This window comes from Epinephelus lanceolatus, chromosome 9 (genome assembly GCF_041903045.1).
Source record: "Epinephelus lanceolatus isolate andai-2023 chromosome 9, ASM4190304v1, whole genome shotgun sequence".
NCBI lineage: Eukaryota > Metazoa > Chordata > Actinopteri > Perciformes > Serranidae > Epinephelus > Epinephelus lanceolatus.
The window spans coordinates 17,708,906-17,728,611 of NC_135742.1; the positions used below are offsets into that span (position 1 = coordinate 17,708,906).

Below are 19,706 nucleotides of genomic sequence, written 5' to 3' on the forward strand. Positions count from 1 at the left end.
TTGTAATGAGGTTATGAAGTCACTATGAGCTGCAACAGGAGTTTCATCAGCTAAATGAAGACATATGTCAGTGCTAAACCCAGCCGGCCACTAACACCATTAGACGTTGATATTTGGCTAAATATAAGATGAATTTAGTCAGGTAACCAAATTGAATGTCAGGATGTGTGATGCCAAAGTTGATTTTACATAAAATTCTGACGACAAAAATGGGTCAATTATGTAAAACCCCATAGGCCTGATTTTATTTTTTCAAATCACTGAGTATATTGTAAGGAAAGATTGCTCCCTAACTGTTCATACTTTTCCCTTGTTATTTTTTATTTTTATTATTTTATTTATTTTATTCTATTTTATTTCATTTTATTGAACATCGGATGTACGCATACAGTTTAAGTTTAATGTTAAATTCCAATAAAAAAGTAAATTACAAAAAAATAAAAATAAAAATACTGACCACAGATGACACTAATATTTTGCAGGCTTTGTAGTTAAGTAACCAAAATCCAACATCTTTCAAATGTCTCATGCTAATCGCATCTTGGCGTAGAATAATTACATTTTCTAGAGCTTCTGTTTGACGTAAGAGTCCAACGCCTTTCTGAAGTCATAGAGATGTCTGGTGCCAACTGGAAAACCTTGTTATAAAGTATAAAACATATAATAAAGTATACAATTATATGTGTGTATCGTAAATGTGTATATTAGAGCAGGAGCACTGTGAAAGTAACAGGAACGTTGTGGTGGAAAACTGCCAGTTGTTAACCTCGAATGAAGAGCAACCTTTATCTGATTTTTATAAAGTTTTTATCCTTTTTTTTTTTTTTTTTGCACGAATATATGAAACCTTAATTCATTTTTTTCTTTTCAAAATGTTATCTGTGTTTTCTCTGTTATAGACAAAGTAAGGGAAAATGTTTCCCCTGATATACCTCAATTGCTTGCAGGCAAACTTTAAAAAGTATGACATTCAGCTCTCAAAGACAAAAAATGTCTTCTGTAAAACTTCATCTTAGATATTATTTCACATAGAGGTGCACCGAAAAAAGACAAGGAAAACTTAGTATATAAGAATTTAGAACAGAACAGAAGGGGAGTTATGAAAGAATTGGCTAAACAAAACAAAAGGGGGAAAGCAGAGAGAAAGGATGAAAAGAAGGAACAGAAAGTGGAGGAAGGAAAGAAAGCAAACCTGAGCAGTGTGTCCACTCAGCAGCTTTTAGAGGTTCGATTCGTGCAGTGTCATCAGATGTTCGTGTGACTCTGAATGAGATCATTACATTCTTTTTCCATGCATGAACCACAAGTGACCAGCATTTTGACTTCAAAATACTGCACACACTATTTTCACCTCTGCGTTAATGGTTGTCTAACTTCAGTCTCGTCACCCTGCACCTCTTTTATCTCTCTCTTATCTGTTGTGGTGGATCTTGAAGTGGGCTGGAGTTGCCTTAATTTGAGACACCTGGGGTTAATGATTGCAGCACTGCCAGTGTGAGAGTATAAAACAGGCAGCAAGCCACTTCTCATTCTTACCTTCTCTGTCTGCAACCATGTCTTTCTCTGGAAAGTACCAGCTGGAGTCTCAGGAGAACTTTGAGCCTTTCATGAAGGCCATCGGTAAGATTTAAACTTTCTTTGATAAATGTTTTAAAATCAGTAGCTTTAGAAGTGTTTATACTATAGTTTTTTAAGAGTGTTTGTGTTACCAGGCTGTTCACTGACAAAGTTGGAACATGGAAAGTGTTGGCAATTACAGTCAGCCAATTTGTTAAACTGTCAGTTAAGGAAATGCAACATTAAGTTTTCTTACGCAGTTGCTTTTCTACTTTAAGGTATCCCTGATGAGCTCATCCAGAAAGGCAAAGACATTAAGAGCATCTCTGAGATTGAGGAGAACGGTGACGACTTCAAAGTGACCATCACCACTGGCTCAAAGGTCATTGTCAACACCTTCACCGTTGGAAAGGAGGCAGAGCTGGAGACCCTCACTGGGGAGAAGGCCAAGGTAAGAGCTGACACTAAATTTAGTGATTCATTTAAAAAATGATCCCCAAAAATTACTGAACACTGGTCAAGAATTGCATAACTTCCTGAATTAAAAAATTAACCTAATCTGCCTCTATAAAAGGGGGTGGTTCATCGTGATGGCAACAAGCTGAAGGTCTCCCTGAAGGGAATCGAGTCCGTCACAGAACTGGTGGATGGGAACACGATTGCCAATGTGAGTAGACAAATCTAATTTCTGCAATTCAGTGTTGCAAGACTCTTCAGCTTTATAATTTCATTCCTTTTTTTTTTTTTTTTCCCCTCAGACTATGACTCTTGGCAACATTGTATACAAGAGGATAAGCAAACGTGTGTAAATGTGCACTTGGGATAATAAAACATAAAAAGGCACAGCTGTCTCTGTCTCTTTAAACTAAACTGGCACTGAATGTCAAACTAGATGCTGGCAGGTGTCACTTCCAACATCAAATGAGCCGTTAATCAATATGGTGATGTAGCTTTTTTGTGTGTAGACTTGAAAGGTCACTTTTCCTGACTGCAGGGAGTTGAGTGAACTGATTACATAACAGAAAATGTGTGTTAAGGGGCTACTTCAACTCTTGTTGGAATTGTACAAAAACTAGAATTGCGCACCACGTCTGCACATGGCTTGTGACTCCTCAACAGAGGAAGCGACAGTATAGAATTGGACCATGTCTGGAAGTGGAAAGCTTCACAAGATGAATGAAACTGACAACTGGGGGCTGCCAGTTGTATGACTTGCAGATTTGTATGCTGGAGAGTTGAGCTGAAATGGAACAGGGTGCAGAAACACCCAGTGGACAGCAGTGGTAGTCTGACTTTCTACAGAAAAGGGGTGGTGACCTGTGCAGGGAGTCGAGGCACGACCTGCTGATAAGTGTGGGGACTTTACCCAGCAGCTGCCTACAGTCAAAAGCTAGTGGCTCCAACAGTATTCAGCTTGTACACCTAGTTTGGCAATAGTTTTCTGGCTTTTCAAAAGGTTACTTTCACCAGATGGGTTTCAGCTGTCAAACACACTGCTTCCCATAAAATGCCTCTGTCTAAACCCTTTGGGCCACACTACATTACGTGTAAAAGTTGGAGAGACTGAATACCAATGTAAAATGTGTCCCCCTTTAATTTTGGCTCCACTTTACATACTCAAACAGTTAATATCAAACTTGTTTTGTACTCTGAAATTGTCTATGGTCTAATGGTCTATACACATTTTTAAGTAAAATTGGCTGCAAGACAAGAAACCAAGTATATCAGTTTGCAATTCCATAACTCCTGACTGTTATAACTTGCCCATTCTTCAACAGTAATTCCTGAAATGTGATTACAGCTTTTGGTTTTGGTGTGCCACCTAAAGATTTTCAGTACCTCCATCTGGCCACCCTGTGGAAAAAAAATCCTGGGGGTGCCACTGCCCAGGTGTAACGGTGACTGTAGTACACTGGCAGGCTTTTCAAACTGTCACTTTAAGCAAGGGTTTGCTGGTCCTGCTCTGGAGGTCACAAGGTGGGTCTAAAAGTTGTCAGTGTGACATGGCGCTACATAAGCAATAGAATTTTAAGATGTTACATGAGTAACGTGCTTCAACTGACATTCAACCCAGGGTGAGCAGAAGTGCAGTGTGACTTAAATAACGCAGGTAAACTATGTGTGTGGAAAGGGGCAAAATTAGCCTTGGGCTGAGAATGCAGAAGAAAAGCCCATGGGTTGGTGTATTGAAAGGGGAGTACTGGGATTAAAAGTCTTTCAAACAAAGGATAAACAATCTCAATGAAACATCACTTTCATCACGTGTGCAGGCAACAAGTGTTAAAAAGCTGGAGGCATTCTTGAGTGTTTGGGAGTTAAAACTTTGCCTTATTCAGGGTTTAAGTATTAAATACTATTGATGCTCTGGGACACAGTTGGAACCAACCATTTGACAAGAACAGTGTAATTTAAGGACTTTGTGTTCCTGCTAATGATGTACTTTCAGTGCATATTTAAGAAAAAACATGTCTTTCTACATTATGAATTTCTGTAGTGAAGTGTAGTCGGAGTATTAAAAACAAAATGCACAAGTTTGAAGTGGCATCATTTTAATGAAAAGCGTAACTACAAAAGTGACAAACAGAAAATGATCATGTGACTAAATGTGTAGACGCACACACCAACACTCAGAAAACTGTTGACAGTAAACAGGAGTTTCTTTTGATCGGTTTACTTCCTCCGGTGGAAGAGATTCTTGATTCCCTCCTCCACAGACATGGGTTCATGCATCATGGTCATTGGTTTGTTCTTCAGAGCTGCCTCCCTCATACTGTGGTAAACGTACTCGTTCTGCTTGAACATCCTCAGCTCCATCTCTGTCTGCATGCGCATCGCCTGTGGACATATCAGGAAGGACACATCAGCACGAAAAACGTTGACTTGTAAGTTAGCTATGGTCAGCCTCAAGGATGTTGTGATCATAACAATTCAAATTCAACCAATCTTTTCTGCACATCCTTGAAATTTTGTCAGACCACAAAACCGGCTTCCTTGTTTCTGGTTTTGAAGATGCAGACGTGCAACACAAATGTCTCACATTTACCAGTAAAAATGACTGCTAAAAACTGCCAGGCAATTCCCTGATGTTCTGCATGAAAGTGGAGTTGAACTGTTTGGGAACTGCCCATTGGTTCGACAGCCCATTGGTTCGACCATATTAAACTCATTGTTCCGAAGTCCGTTTCGAAATCATCATGATGCCCTGTGGTTAAGGTCTGGTTAGGTTTAGGCACAAAAACCACTTGGTTAGGGTCAGGAAAAGATTATGGTGTGGGTTAAAATGAAAAAGAAAGTGACAAACACATAAGCCGTGAGCCTGCAATGACATGGACCCAACTGTTTAACATGATGTGCAACGTAACGTTGTGGCGAAACACTTCCAGACCACAAAACACACCCGCAGAATGGCTAAATCGTGTAAATAAAGACAAGACAAATCACCATGACAGAGGCTGTTGCATCTAGATCTATTACAAGTACTGAAAGAATCTAGATGAGTTACACTGAATATGCATAGTTAATAGTAACGTTAGTGTAGTATAAATCATAAACACTGATACAAGTTGCCTTCACTTTTTAATAATTTAAAAAATGCCCAAAAACAGTACAACATGATTGGAATTTTTTTAGAAAAGGTGGATGTAGTTCAGTAGACCAAAAATAGTTCCAACATGAAACTGCTCACAACAAGGTCTGTGGATTATTTTGAGTAACCAGGTCATGATTTCTGGAAAAAGACATTGCTGTTGAGTTTAGGCATTTACCTCCAGGTCCTTGGTGATGGGATGCGTTGCGCCGTGGGTGATCATGAGAATGGCATAGGCCTTGCAGATCATCCCGTGGCCGACCTCAATCTCCCCAGCTTGCCAGTGCGCCACTCCTGCTCGCAGTGCAGCCATACCGAGAGCAGCATTGTTTGGGTGGTACAGTTTCCTGTCAGGGGAAGATATTTGTTTTTTTTTTGAGTAGTTATTAACTGATTGTTTTTTACACTAGAGACTCAGTGTGTTTATCATAATGACTGGACAGAAATAGAGCCTTATGTGTACCACACCAGATATCTCAGTATCTCTGCACTCACACGTATCCGTCCACCATTTTGCGGGCGTAATCTGCAGCATCATTGAAGAACTGCAGGTAAGCTTGCACCTCACTCAGTGTGCTCCATATCCTCAGCTGGTAGATGTGAGTGTCAGCCAAAACGGGCTCTGTTTTCGCTATGCATTCCTTGCAGATTTTTACCACCTGAAGAGAAACAAACAACATAAGAAAAATCTTAAAAAAACATGGAAGTAGGATAGAGCACTGGCGAGGAAAAAAAAAAGGAAGTAAGGCTTGAATTCTGTTGTGTGATAACAAAAATATATATTTATGGAGCTACTTAATCTGTGTTCTGTTAGTGTTGTAAATGATTTGACACAATACCTCATGGTAGTCTCCATTTAATCGAGCTTTGTCCATCTTCTCCAGCATTTGATAGCAGTAATCTGTTGCCTCTTTCACCTCTGCCTCTGTAGGCTATGGGACACATTGATCACATTTTAATGAGGGAATCAAGAACTGTTGCACCACTCATCACGTAACACACTGACATGCACTCTAATATTCCACCATCATTCTAATTTTTACACTATTCTGAATTTAAGACATATGTGATATGCTGGTGTTATTCAGGCTTTAGGAGCATAGTTTGGGCATGTTTACAGCACATTTGCACATAGCAGCACATAGCCTTTTGCCTGTTTATGGTGGGCTCAGTGTTATTTCATGGATGCATTGTACACTTGAACAGTTTGCAAGGCTGGGGTAGAGATGCATGCCCAAAAGAAAAGCCCACATTGTTGGTTTAAAGAAGAAACACACCTTCTTTCAAACATTATGAAAGACTTGGATATTAACAGGTTTTTAAATGTGCAAATTTCGCACTGCTGACATTTTAAATATGGTCAAAGGAATGAAAGAGGGAGCTATAGAGTCTCTCTGGCAACCAAAAATGTATTTAAGAAGTCCTTCATCCCGAGTGCCATCAGTATCCTTAACTCAACCAGATGATTGATTGAGTTTTAAACAACAGACAGACAATGTGCTGATTTAAGGTGTTACGTGTTTTGTAATGACACTATTTGCTTGCCTTACTGACTGTTTGCTTTACAATGTTGTCTTTTGTGTTTGGTGAGCCGAAGACAAATTTCCGACCATGGTGGACAATAAAGATATATTCTATTCTATGTTGGAATAGGGGCAAAAACTTGAATATCTTGTGCAAACATCACCATGCAAGAGTACACACTATTTCTTTTGAGAAACCCAGGGTTGCCTTGACTAAGTCCATAAAGGCAAAGGCCTGATAATTTTTATCTTAAGAAGACCTTTGACCTGCTGATTGGGTCCTGTCCAAGACTTGAATGTGTATTTTGCTAACAGTTTCCTCTCATATATGATTAAAAGACAATTCATAGTTTTTATGGTCATTATCAGGCATGCAGAGTTGGCATATCATAACAGCTGTGGTCGACACATCAAAGTTATATAGTTTAAAATAAACCAATACACTCCTTGAACTTGTTTTCTGCTGATAGTTCCTGACACATGCTATTTATAACTTCTGACCCACACTTACAATCTACAATACACTACACAGTGTATGTGGTGTGTGTGCGTGTGTGTGTGTGTGTTTCACAGATTAAGATAATGTCAAGCCGTATCATTCAAGGACAAGGAATTGCTCCACTTTTATGGCGTGTCGTGCATTGATTTACACATCTCAGAGTATTAAATGGTACTGATCGTTTGCACCAGTTAAACTATAAACGATAGAATATAAAATGGATAAGATAATAATTCCTGCCACGTGGTAAAACATTGTCTTCAAGTACTTTTTTTTCTCTACCTCACATGAGGGTGTATGTTTTCTATGAAACAGGAGGTTTGGAGGCCTCAGCCAGAAAATTTTGAGCATTGAACATTTAATTTCCTGCATTCTGGTGAATATTTTATGCACCAATTTGTGCCCTTTCTGCATCCATTGGTGTTTATGTTTTTTAAAGTAAAAGTCCTTTCATGTTTTTATTGGGAGGGACAAAGGCACTTGTTCTAAATATTGAGGGAGACGTGTTCCCTGAAAAATCTACACCTACACATGGGTGAATGCACGTCGTTACACATAGTTTGGAAGCTGAATCCACTGAGGGTTCTCTTTGCTTAAAATAGTCACTGCGGCTCTGCGTCTCATGTTTCTCGTCTGCCCTTATCACTTGTGTCAGTACTTGTACATGTAGTGAGAGGGTTTTGTCCTTTCCTGCCTTGTGCAGTACAAAAATTAATCTCCTGGTTCATGAAACTCAACGATAAAATCAACACAAAGACAAACATGTACAGAGACACAAACCTTGACTCCGTCCACCTCCCTTCCTGCCAGCTTTAAGTCGTCTTTGGTGTGGTTCTTGCAGTGCTCACACGTGCAGTCAAAGAAGTATTGTGCTTTCAGCTTCCTTCGTCTCTCCTCTGACAAATTCAAGTAGTCCACATATGAGACTGTCAGCTCCTCTCCCTCTTCAATCTTACCTAAAGAGCGCAGTTCAATCCTGAAAAAGAGAAACACAGTTAAATGGGAGCAGAATTTAATTTGTCATTTACTGTTTTTGTTTGATGGTGAAACCCTGCTCCACAGTGTGGCTTTCAGTTCAGTCAGTCCAGTTGAAGGATTGAAGGAATCAGTGTTAATAAAGATTATTTCACACTTAAGCCAAAATTCAGCTCATTAATTCTGTGAATGAATTTGAATTTATTGACGTTAAAGCAGCTGAATATTTTATACAAGTCTGGAACCATTTTTAGTAGATATTTACTTTCATTTATTGTTTAGTTAATTTAATTTTTTTCCCATTTGATTTGTTTTATTTCTTGAGAAATGAAGGATTTATAGGCACATATAACAAATGTTTGAAAAAACTATTGTAGAATGGCTGACAAGGGCACACGTACTACAAAACAAAACATTTCCCTTACGAGAAGTGTGCTACAACTTCAGAAACAGTGCCAGTTCAAAAACAAATCCGAAAATCGAGAAACAAATATCATTGAAATATGGTACAAATGAAAAAATGTGCAGCAAAACAAATACATCAGCAGCAAGCACGCTGCAAATGTACACTCCCAACCCATCTAATACCAACGGTCAGTGGCCTTACATGTCAAAATATGTTGCTTTAGTAACCTCTCCTGGGTCACTTTTGGATGCTCAAGGAAGACATGTCAATTTAAACACATTATATGCATTGTGTCTTTTCAAAATAAAGTTCTGTTTTCATGGGAAATGCGGGCCTACAGTTTCCACTCATTCCACTCATTTCCACTCATGCATACAGTCTCTTTTCAAAATAAACTTAGAAGCTACTTGGGGGGCGGTGGTAGAGCAGGCGCCCCACATACAAGGCTGTTGCCACAGCGGCCTGGGTTCGAGTCCAGCCTGTGGCCCTTTGCTGCATGTCACCCCCCCCCCTCTCTCTCCCCCTTTCACACTTGGCTGTCCTATCCATTAAAAGCAAAAATGCCCAAAAACATATCTTTAAAAAAAAAAAAAAGAAGCTTCAAAACGGTTTGGCACAAAATATGTGTGTTTGTTACTAACATTACATCACGTCAGGTGACATTCGTCACAAATGTCATATATCATTAGCATAATACTAGCAAACTACATTGTTACTGAAATAAGTCCATTGACTTTTGATTTCAGACAGACAGCAGTCTTCTGTGTGAAAGTCCGGAGATTGTTTGACCCACACACCTTCACTCTCACCCACCCTTTGCGGACTTTCTCTTTTTACTATTGCAGTTGCTCAGAGCATCAAGAAGTGCCATCGCCTTGTGAATCTCATACCTCACACCTAAAGGGTGGCACCGAGGGCCACTGACTTTGTTTGACTATCTGCAGCACATTTTTTCATTTACAGGAAGTTTCTGGCATTGGCATTGTTTCCGAAGCTGCAGCATGTTTCTCCTAATAGAGAAGTAATAATGATATTATTAATAATAAATTGGATTTACATAGCGCTTTTCCAGATACTCAGAGATGCTTTACAGAGAACAACAACACGATCAAAAAAAAAAAAAAAATCCATTGGCAGGTAGAGAGAGAAATAATGCAGAAAGGGGCAAAATACACTGAATTTAGAGGTTGTAGGCAGTTTTGAAATGTGCATTTTAAGGGTTTTCTTGAAGGTGGAGAGTGAGGAGGAGTCTCTGAAGTCTTTAGGGAGTGAGTTCCAGAAGGTGGGAGCAGCAACGGAAAAGGCCCTGTCCCTCCAGGTGCAGTGGTTAGTCCTGGTGGGGGCTGTTTGTGTGCATTTGCCGTTGTCAGCCACTGTATTATCCATATTTAATCCCATATTTAAAAAATGCAAAAAATGGAATAAAGGGCTTAAATATGAAGTACTTAAGGATATTTAGCTTAAAAAATAACTACGTGGAAATATAGTTTAAGCCTGGCGTTACACGGTGTTAGAGGTGAACTAATGACGGTTGTTATAAATGAGAAAAGCTTCTAATAGACAGCAATCTGTGACATGATGGACGGACACACATTGTAATCACACGTGGACAAGCACACAAAGTGACAAACCAGCAGCACGAGGAAAACTTTGTGTGGACAGAACAAACTCATACCAGCCTTTTGTTATACTAAATAGGCTGAGTAAAGGTTAGAGCATTCAAGTAGCATGATAGCATATTTACGTATAAAACCTACAGTGCATACTACAGGGCACTACTGACTGTGGATGGAGTGGGAGGGAGGATGGCAGTTATTTAGTGTGATAGTCTCAATGGTGCTTTAATATATAACACTTTAGAAAGGCTGAGGTTGAGGTAACGCACCTCCGTTGAGAATGAAACATAGTATTCACAGCCGATTGACTGAAAGACAAACAGGAAGCAGTTTTACACCAAATACAACCTGACAAACACACATTCACACACAATAGCACGCAAACACATACACACACACAAAACTCTGAAAAGTTTTAACATTTGCAATGAGCTGAATATAATTACATTTTTAAAGGACAGAGAAAACAAAAGTGTTGTTTTGTTTTGTTTGTTTGTTTCACTTACTTGCCGTGGTTGAGGATCACAGTGCAGTTGGGCCAGCAGTCATGATTCACTAAACACAAATTTGGGAAGAGACCAACTCCCACTGCCTGGAGGCCCCTCTGGTCGCTCAAAGTGAAACCGTTACAGTTAATCTGAGAGAAAGAGGGGAAACATTAATGTGGACACAGAGCTGTTAAATGTGCGAGAAAAACAATAGAGGGTGTTTTTGCAACTTGTGCACAGTGAGAATTAAAAAAAAGTATTCTTCATTGTTTGCTTTAGATTTTCCTCTCATTTTTAAAAGGACAGTTCACCCCCAAAATCCAAATTACATATTCTTCCTCTTTGCTGTAGAGCTATTTACCAATCTAGGTTGTTTTGGTGTGAGTTGCCGAGTGTTGGAGATATCGACTGTAGAGATGTCTGCCTTCTCTCGAATATAATGAAACTAGATGGCTTGTGGTGCTCAAAGCAGCCCCGAAATTCATTTGAAAAGCTCAACAGCAATGTCTCTTTCCAGAAATCATGACCTGGTTACTCAAGATAATCCACAGACATTATTGTGAGCGGTTTCCTGTAGCAACTATTTTCTGTCTACTGAACTACACCCACCCACTATATCACCACAGAACAGGAAACATACATCTACTCATGGATGAGAAGCTTGTGCTCGTGACAGCACGAGATGTAAACATTAATACCGTCCTCCTCAGCTGAGCTGTAACATTAGTTAGCATAGCAATAGATGCACCATTCCTTCTGCACAGTGATACAGTTGGTGGGCAGAAAGAAAATAGTTCCTACATGAAACTGCTCACAACAAGGTCTGTGGATTATCTTGAGTAACCAGGTCATGATTTATGGGAAGAGACATTGTTGTTGAGTTTTTCAGATGTATTTTTGAACACTTTGAGCACCACAAGCTGAGTGCCATCTAGTTCCATTATATTGGAGAGAAGGCAGACATCTCTGCAGCCGATAACACTCACAACTCACACCAAAACAATCTTGACTGATAAATAGCATCACAGGCAAGAGGAAAAATATGTATTTTGATTTTGGGGTGAACTGCCCATTTATGGACAAAAATAAAGCAATGTCAAACCAACATGTAATTCCTACTATTGTACACAGTCACAAGATAAATCTAAAGGGTATTAAGGTGATAAACTGGATATGAAATGAGCACAAATTCTTCAGCAACACAAATTATGTTTGTCTTTCTTTTTTATTGTGGAATACTTCAGGCCTCTCAAACGTATGTAAATGAAACAGTATTTAAAGGAAATATAGCTCTTTGGTCAAACTGCTATATAAATTATATTACGTCACTTTGTCACAAGATGAAAAGGCTGGGAACCACATGTCCCATTGTAAACCAGAACTGCAGCCATTTCTTTTCTTTTTTCCTGAATTTTACGCTCTTTACTACCCTTAGTGGGTTGATTAAAGGTTAACTTGGGCAGTTTTGTCAACTCATGACGTCTATCACCGGGTTAGCCACTTGTAGATACCACACATGATCTGCACTCCAGGGTGTATAAACTCCTCTGTCTGTTGTTATCACAGCTGAGACATGTTGCTAAGCACAGACAGATATAACTTTTGCAAATATTTAACATTTTTCTATCAACCGGGTGCTTCATGTTCCAGCTGTCCTTCCACTTTAAAATTAAATATACAACTTGTGCCATAAACTAAAGAGTTTACCACTGCTTTTTACTGCTTTGTGCTGCTGGTGAACATGAAAATATTTGATTTTACGAGTTGACAAGGACAAATGAAGACAGTTTGGTCTCTGTGAGGCTGGACTGTTTAATTTGGTGCAGATGTGCAGGTTCAGCTCCCTGTCTTTCTGTCCTCTGAGGAACAAAGCCCCTGATTTGGGACACAACTTGAGAAAATGAGACATGGCCAATAAAGTGACAACACATATAAACTCACCACTCCAAATAAATGTGACACACTGTCAATTGTGTGCTGCTTGCTGGTACGTGGCCAGTAGTCCAGGAAGTTGTGGATGTCCACTTTTAAGTCCTGCATCTCCTCTTCTGGCATCTCAGTAATGTGGTCCTCCAGCTCCTCCAGTGTGACCAGCTGCATGTCTGACATCACACTCCCATCTTTGTCGAGGCGCCACAGGATGCGGGCCACCAAACTAAAGAAGACGGAGCACTTAGCGGGTCACCATTACATCGGACACACATTACTGAGACTAATATTTTTATTGACACTGACCTACTATTAACAAAACATATCTGGGTTCTTAAGGTAAAAAAACAAAACAATTGATGTAGCAGAAATAAACACTGCGCACAGTGGCATCAAAAAGATCAATTTCCACTAGCTGTTGCCCTAAGCATTAATGTTTTCTGATCAAAATCAACATTGCACCTTCTTTTCTGATTTAGTAGGACAGATAACCAATCGTACACTGTGAAAAACAGCCTAGTCACCAAGAAAAAATGTTGGCGTTGTACATTTCTTCATACCACAGATATGTTACATTTGTACATTTCCTATATAGCATATCAATGTTTGTAATGTTTGTGATGTAGTATATGAGCTAATTTTGTCATCTGTAGGTAGAAGGGATGATGGATGGTGAGACACATTTTTTGGCGACCCTTCCTGGCGTTTTCACCGGTGTTTGTGGCACAGACACACTGTTGTGTGTCCTGGTAGAGTTTGAGCAACCAAACCTGGGTGTCTCTGCTTCTCCACCGGCTTTTGAGCCACCAAATGTGGGTGTTTCATCAAAATTTGATCTTTGCCTGTCCATAACCAAATGGTTTTTGTGCCCAAACCCAACCACACCTTCACTGCAGCATTGTTGAGAAATGTAATGTTTCAACATATCCACTACAAAATAATGTACAAATGCAGAAATGTACAACGCAGACATTTTTTCTGGCGAATGGGATGGGAAAACAATTTAAGAAACTTGCTTCCATGGAAAAATTCTTCAATATGAAAGTATTTGAACGTCATGGTGTATAATAATAGAAATTGTATGAATGCATGATTCATCCAGGGTCATGGTTTAGCTACTTTCAGCCTCAGAGTCCTTCACTGTCTGCGTGCAGGCACGTGAGGAGGCTCCAGGGTGTCTGAAGGTTAAGATACTGCAGAGCGAGACCTTGTGGATGTTTGGACCCCTATGCTAGGTACATCTGTGTGATGTGTGAAGTACACTATATAAGCCTGAATCATTGCTCTGTTAAGTTACGTTTTAGGAATGTCTTTGTCCATGCACATGTAATGTGCCAAAAGCGAGTTTATTTTTAGTTTATTTATTATTATTATTATAATTTATTGTTTAATTATTTATTATTCATCCAAATGAGGATTGACTGAAAGTAAAGTACAGTTTTGTCTACATTACAAAGAAAAACTAGAGTAATTCTTTCTCTTAGTCTGTGGGTTATTAACCTGTATATTGTTGACAAAAAAGAAAAGAAAAGAAAAGAAAACTAAAATCAAGCATCAACACCTTTTTATCACCCCCCAGTTCCTTCCACTTACCGGATGTTCTCGTTCGGAGCTTTGCCATAAGCTTTGATGGCACCACATTCTTGCTTGTGTTCGGCCCACCCGGCACGCTGGCAAGTTCTGTCACAATAATGAGCAAATTTGCACTGGCCGCACCTCTGCAACTTGTCTTGTCTGCGGAAACAGCTGTGGCAAATACGCTCTGTTAGACTGCAGAAAAAGAGAGGAAAGAGAAAAAGGAAAGAGGTTATAATCAATATATTACAGCACATGTATACTGTAGATACAATAGTCTGAGAGATAGTTGTCAAAGAGGAGTTAAGCATGTTGACTGTACTTTACTGGCGGACAAGTACTTTTCCTCTTTCTACCAATTTGAAGACAATCTTTCAGCTGAGAGTTCTTCCTTTCCAGATCACATCATGTCATCACAAAGTATTCTCAACTTGATGTTCCCAGTCTTCCTCAGAAAAATTACTGGCACTAAAGGACAATACAACTAAACATAAAAGTCTGGAACTTTTGTCCGTTATAATTTTGTCCTCTACATTTGATAGCTGGTTTGCCCCTTTCACAATCCATCACAAACAACACTGTTGACAATATGTGATGAAATGATGCATCCCATCTTTGCTTTGAAAGTGATCCCACCATTTTCAAGTTAGTGACTTTTGTTTCTGATTGTCTCAGAGAAGGTTATTGACATTTACTACTTGTTCTTTCATGTTACCAGCACTTACAGTTATGTAAAAATGTACACCTAAGGACCAAAATCAGACTCTACAGCCTTCCAAAACAGGAAATTGTAAGATGTTGTGGTTACATTGTAAATCTAGAGAAATAAATTACAAAAACATACATTGTTCAGCTGCGGAAATGCCCCCATAAGGGCCAGATCTGAGCACATCCCCCACCACTGAGCATCCACATCCACTCTTTGCATCATCACTGTACCTGTCAAACACAACAGCTGCAATGCTGGGCTCGGAGAAGATGACATCTCCAGCCCAAAATTCCTTGGTCCCCTTCAGGCCCCTCCCCTTTCCAGGTGAGTCAAATATCGCCACGTTCTCCATGGTAGCTGGTTCCTGAGATGCTGGTGAGCAGTGAGTGAACGTGTGAGAGAAGAACGTTTCAGAGGGAGAGGGAAGCTAAATGCAGCGTTCGGGTATTTGAGGAACTCGTAGTCCAATCTGTGCCTCCTGCATTCAAGAGTGACAACTGCACATTCCACACCCGAGGTACTAAAATAGCCATCCACCTCTTGAACTGTACCAACAGACACAGAGAATGGGTGGGTGGGGATTTGTCTAATGAGACCAGTGAGATGTAAAATGTCTTGATTTGTCAATAAAACCAACCAACGTCACCTGGTACCACCACTAAAACTGGACGTCATTCCCTCAGATTTGTCCATTTATTTAAATTAGTAGTGATACTTTTTTGCTTTTTGGCTTGTTAGTTAGCAGAAATCCCCCCACCCCCGACCACGAACTGGTAGGTGCCTGGTCCCTGAGGGTTATTTTTGGCACTCAGTTGGGGCTGTCTGTCAAGAGTCCGTGGTGACGTTGGACAGCTGCGAGAAGTTGACAGAAACAGAGCTGGTCAATCTCTCTGTCTCTACCCTCTTCTGGTGCTTTCTGTGACTTACTCCCTCTCTCTATCTGTAATTACATCATGAGTTGTAACACAACACTGTCCGGCAGGGGACCAGCTTGAGCTCCCCAGACCCCACATACCATTTATGAGTGGACTACCAGGTTTGGCCCCACATGTGCGACAAAGATGGACTGACACACAGACATACTGAACATATCAAGCTGTTCTCATTCAGGTCAAATACCGACACTTTGTCAGGCCTCATACTGATGCAGAGGGCACCCTATGGTGTATCTATGTGACGCACAACGGTCGCCATTAGGTTTGAGCAACAAAACTACTTGGTTAGGTTTAGAAACAGATCATGTTTTGGAATATAACGTGATGGAAATAAATCACGTTTAATGCCAGTGCGCGATGACTGTACTTAAATTGGGTTTTGTTACCTTAAAACCACATTGACCTTTGCTTCCACATGGGACACCAACTCTGGTTTCCTGGTTGAAAGTCTGTTTTTGTTTGACCTGTCCAACTCCCCTCCCTCCCTGCCCACGTGGTTTTTCTTTTTCTTTATACATAATCAGTTGCACTCAGCATCAAGAATTGCTGTGGATTTGAGTTCATCGAAAGCCTGGTGTGTCTCATAAAGATGCTAAAGGGAGTCGGTGAAGATTCTCAGTCATCCAGGTCATGGTAATCGTAAGTGATACTATCATAGGCAACTGGACTTGCTTGCATTTTTTGAAGACGTTTCACATCTCATCCAAGAAGCTTCTTCAGTTGTAACTGACTGGTACGAAGTTGCAGGCTATAAACCCTGTGTGGGTGGGAACCCTTGCAGAGTCGTAGGGATCACGTGAGCTCTTGGTTTTTTGGTTTCAGCTCTTAGTTTAGAGCTCACGTGACCCCTACGACTCTGCAAAGGTTCCCACCCACATAGGGTTTATAGCCTGCAACTTTGTACCAGTCATTTAGAACTGAAGAAGCTTCTTGGATGAGAGGCGAAACGTCTTCAAAAAACGCAAGCAAGTCCAGTTACCTACGATATTAGTACTTAGGATGCTAAAGGGAGCCATTGGCGTCAACATCACATGCCAAGGGGCGTGACAAAGCAGGAGTATCTGACGCCCTGGGAACATATTCACATTAAAACTCCCATATGTGCATACATCCTCACATTTTTATTCACACTTTGTCTGCTTGGTGTGTATCGCAGTGCTTCACAGACCAAGTATTAGCCAGTATCTGTTACACCACACTTCATTAAAGTCTGTACTAACCCTTTAACTTGGAGGTTTCAGTTGTATCTCTGCCATGCATTGTACCCAGAGCACTCTTTTTTTTATGTCACTCCCAATATGACCATTTGTATATCAAATACTCACCCTGTGTTATGTTCAATTCCTGAGGAAAACACTGTGAACAAAGAACCCCAAACTGGAGACAATTCTTGTGCAGTATAATCCAAGTTTAATTTATCCAGTTGTACATTTCATACTTTCCAAACACGTGCATTTCTGGTAAAACCTTACTATTTAAAACACTTCCACATTAACAGTCTCACACACAGACAAGTAGTGTAACTGTGCTGTTTATACAGATGTGTTTAAAATATGCATTTACCAAGAATGCATGTGTTTGGGAAGTACCGAGCATACGACTGTATGAATGACTTGAATTACACTGCATAAGTGGCGTGAGAGTTTGTAAAACAGATGTTTTGATATAGTTTACTGTTGTTGAACACCCCATGACTTCAGTTCATGAGGAATGTTTTTTTTTTAATTCTTCGTTCACCGTAGAGGCATGGGAGAGAAACAAAGTTATCTTCCTGAATTAAATGTAACAGGGGTGAGTAATTGATACCAGTATTCCTTTAATAAAAGTTCTGTGGTGCGTTAATGAAAAGTTGGAGGTAAAAGGCTTTAATCTATCCAAATACAAAAGTGATCTCTAGATACAGAATTACAGTCATATATTTACAAAAAAATCTCTAAACAGTAGAGTTAATTATGTTTGACCATTTAATAAGCTCTTAAAATCAACAACACACAAAAAGTGTGCAAGTCTACTGTCCTCTATTTGTTTCTACGTTTAACTCTTTCACCTCAGAGTAGCAGCAAAGAGCATCAGTCTTTTATCCAACTTGCAGTAATGCAATAAGTAGAGCTAGATGGGCATCATTTTTCTTTTCTCTGTCTCATACTGACATAACATGTTGAAGATGTCGAGGTGTGCTCCTGAGGAGAGGTCATTGTCCAGAAGCAGCTTCATTAGTTTGGCTGCAGACTCCTGGCAGAGTAACAGATGATAATTGACACCTTTTAACCTTCAAATTTCCTTCTGCATGTCTGTGTCCATTGGACCTGAAGGAAACCAGGAAGAAAATATCATATGTTGCCTCTTGTGCTCTATATTACATGTATACTAGATGGTTAAATTTCAAGGTACAGTATATCCTTTCAGCTTCTTTTCTTTTTCTTTTCTCAAAGCTGTTATAGTCCTCTCCATGCTGGTTACCAGGTATATGATTCATTGTATGTGACTTTAAACAGCCTGCCAATATGTTATGTCTGTATGTGTATATGTGCATGTGCAGAGCTTAGAGAGCTTGTTGAACGTAACAAATGGGAATGAGAGAAGCATGGTGAAGAAACATATGCATATATATATTGTCTGATTTTTTAAAACAAACAAAATGTATGATTCACACAAGGTTTTTTATGCGTGCTCTGTGCTTTTTGTTATTTGTGGAGGCAGAGATATACAAAGAGCTGGGGTCCACCTTAGAGGAGCTAGGTGTTACAGCGCCTCATACCGGCCAAATGGTGCCAGAAAATCCCAGGAGACCTGCGAGATCCAGGTACTCCTCACTGCACTGTCTGTTCCCACCATGATTACAGCAGTGTTGCAGCTGTGGAAGGTCCAGTACACCACTGCCCCCTCGTGGACAGTCCTATAAGTGTAACAGAAACAGAGGCCTCCTCTTCAGAGATTTGCCAGTTCAGTTGTATACAGCATAAAGATTGCACTGGCTTATAGATGAGTGGTTAACCATACTGTAGACAACACACTACCCTAACCTACATATAGAAAACTGGGTTTGGGAGTAAGTAAATGCATCATATCAGAGGATCACACTGAACTACAAGTGTCCAGTGAGAGGATAAAAACTGAACCAAAATCTTCTTAAGTTACACACATAATCCTGTAGCCTTGACATGTTTGTATACAGGATTTCTTTCCACAAAAAGAAATGCTTTTGAGTTTTTGATGTACCTATGTGTGCTTTGGGCCTTGGATGTCTCTCTCCAACCCTGCAGGGGGCACACTGGTGCTGCTCACTGCTTCAGCAGGTAAAGAAAGGGACGAGCAAAAGAGAAAAATGCGTTCCAGTATGTGCAGATGATTATTACCATACATCTATGAGGGGTGTGAGATAGCAGGTGAGGATATAAATACCATATAAATACCTTTTATGTAAATGCTAAAATACAACAGTAGAAAGTATAATGGGGGGGAAAGTGACGCTTAAACAATTTAAAACAACTGAAATGTAAATCCAGAGAAGTCTGTTTCACAGTGGAGATTAATGACTTGTTGTAGTTTTACAGTATTGTTGTCTCCTCTTATTCAGTTGTGGTGTTGTAGCACGTAAAAAATGTCAAGAGGAGGAGAAACACTCAAACCAAGAGAATTTAAGAAAGCTCAGGACACAAAGTTATAAAATTATCAGGAACAAGAGCTCCACAATGAACAGCTGGAGAAAATACTGAGTAAAAGAAATGTGCATTGTTGTGTGTGTGCAAGCCCCTAAAAACTAATCAAGTATTAATATTGAAACAACAAAACTGGAAGTAAATATGAGGGGAAACAGAGAGAGAGTGGGGAAAGGGAAGCTGCTATCTAACAAAAGGTCAGGTCACACAGATATAAGACAGAATATAGAAAAAGAAGAAGAGGCCTTG

The 19,706-nt window shown here is 39.9% G+C and overlaps 2 protein-coding genes across 3 annotated transcripts; one reads left to right on the forward strand and one right to left on the reverse strand.

Annotated features, from left to right (window-relative positions):
• Nucleotides 1-1,464: 1,464 nt before the first annotated feature.
• LOC117250438 (fatty acid-binding protein, liver-type) lies at nucleotides 1,465-2,400 on the forward strand. The gene is made up of 4 exons (XM_033618741.2): nucleotides 1,465-1,620; nucleotides 1,836-2,008; nucleotides 2,132-2,224; nucleotides 2,316-2,400. Exons 1-4 carry the CDS (start codon nucleotides 1,554-1,556, stop codon nucleotides 2,364-2,366), a joined length of 384 nt encoding a protein of 127 aa, XP_033474632.1. The 5' UTR covers nucleotides 1,465-1,553; the 3' UTR covers nucleotides 2,367-2,400.
• A 1,689-nt stretch (nucleotides 2,401-4,089) lies between these two features.
• smyd1b (SET and MYND domain containing 1b) lies at nucleotides 4,090-15,348 on the reverse strand. 2 transcript variants are annotated; one of them, XM_033618622.2, is made up of 10 exons: nucleotides 15,094-15,348; nucleotides 14,173-14,349; nucleotides 12,592-12,805; nucleotides 10,669-10,799; nucleotides 10,432-10,470; nucleotides 7,946-8,141; nucleotides 5,983-6,075; nucleotides 5,639-5,802; nucleotides 5,322-5,490; nucleotides 4,090-4,392 (listed from the first exon to the last, which is right to left on the reverse strand). In XM_033618622.2, the coding sequence occupies exons 1-10, from the start codon at nucleotides 15,213-15,215 to the stop codon at nucleotides 4,228-4,230; spliced, it is 1,470 nt and encodes a 489-aa protein (XP_033474513.1). In that variant the 5' UTR covers nucleotides 15,216-15,348; the 3' UTR covers nucleotides 4,090-4,227. The 2 variants fall into 2 exon arrangements, with proteins under 2 accessions (XP_033474513.1, XP_033474514.1); XM_033618623.2 differs by lacking the exon at nucleotides 10,432-10,470.
• Between the last annotated feature and the right edge of the window lie 4,358 nt (nucleotides 15,349-19,706).

Excerpts from the sequence above, each read along its gene's own strand:
- LOC117250438 (XM_033618741.2), top strand. The coding sequence starts at position 1,554 with ATGTCTTTCTCTGGAAAGTACCAGCTGGAGTCTCAGGAGAACTTTGAG. Across the intron at positions 1,621-1,835 it reads GCCTTTCATGAAGGCCATCG|GTATCCCTGATGAGCTCATC; the intron begins GTAAGATTTAAA and ends TTCTACTTTAAG. Across the intron at positions 2,009-2,131 it reads TCACTGGGGAGAAGGCCAAG|GGGGTGGTTCATCGTGATGG; the intron begins GTAAGAGCTGAC and ends CCTCTATAAAAG.
- smyd1b (XM_033618622.2), bottom strand. The coding sequence starts at position 15,215 with ATGGAGAACGTGGCGATATTTGACTCACCTGGAAAGGGGAGGGGCCTG. Across the intron at positions 12,806-14,172 it reads GCTCCGAACGAGAACATCCG|TTTGGTGGCCCGCATCCTGT; the intron begins GTAAGTGGAAGG and ends CGTCTTCTTTAG. Across the intron at positions 6,076-7,945 it reads GGGAGGTGGACGGAGTCAAG|CCTACAGAGGCAGAGGTGAA; the intron begins GTTTGTGTCTCT and ends TGTGTCCCATAG.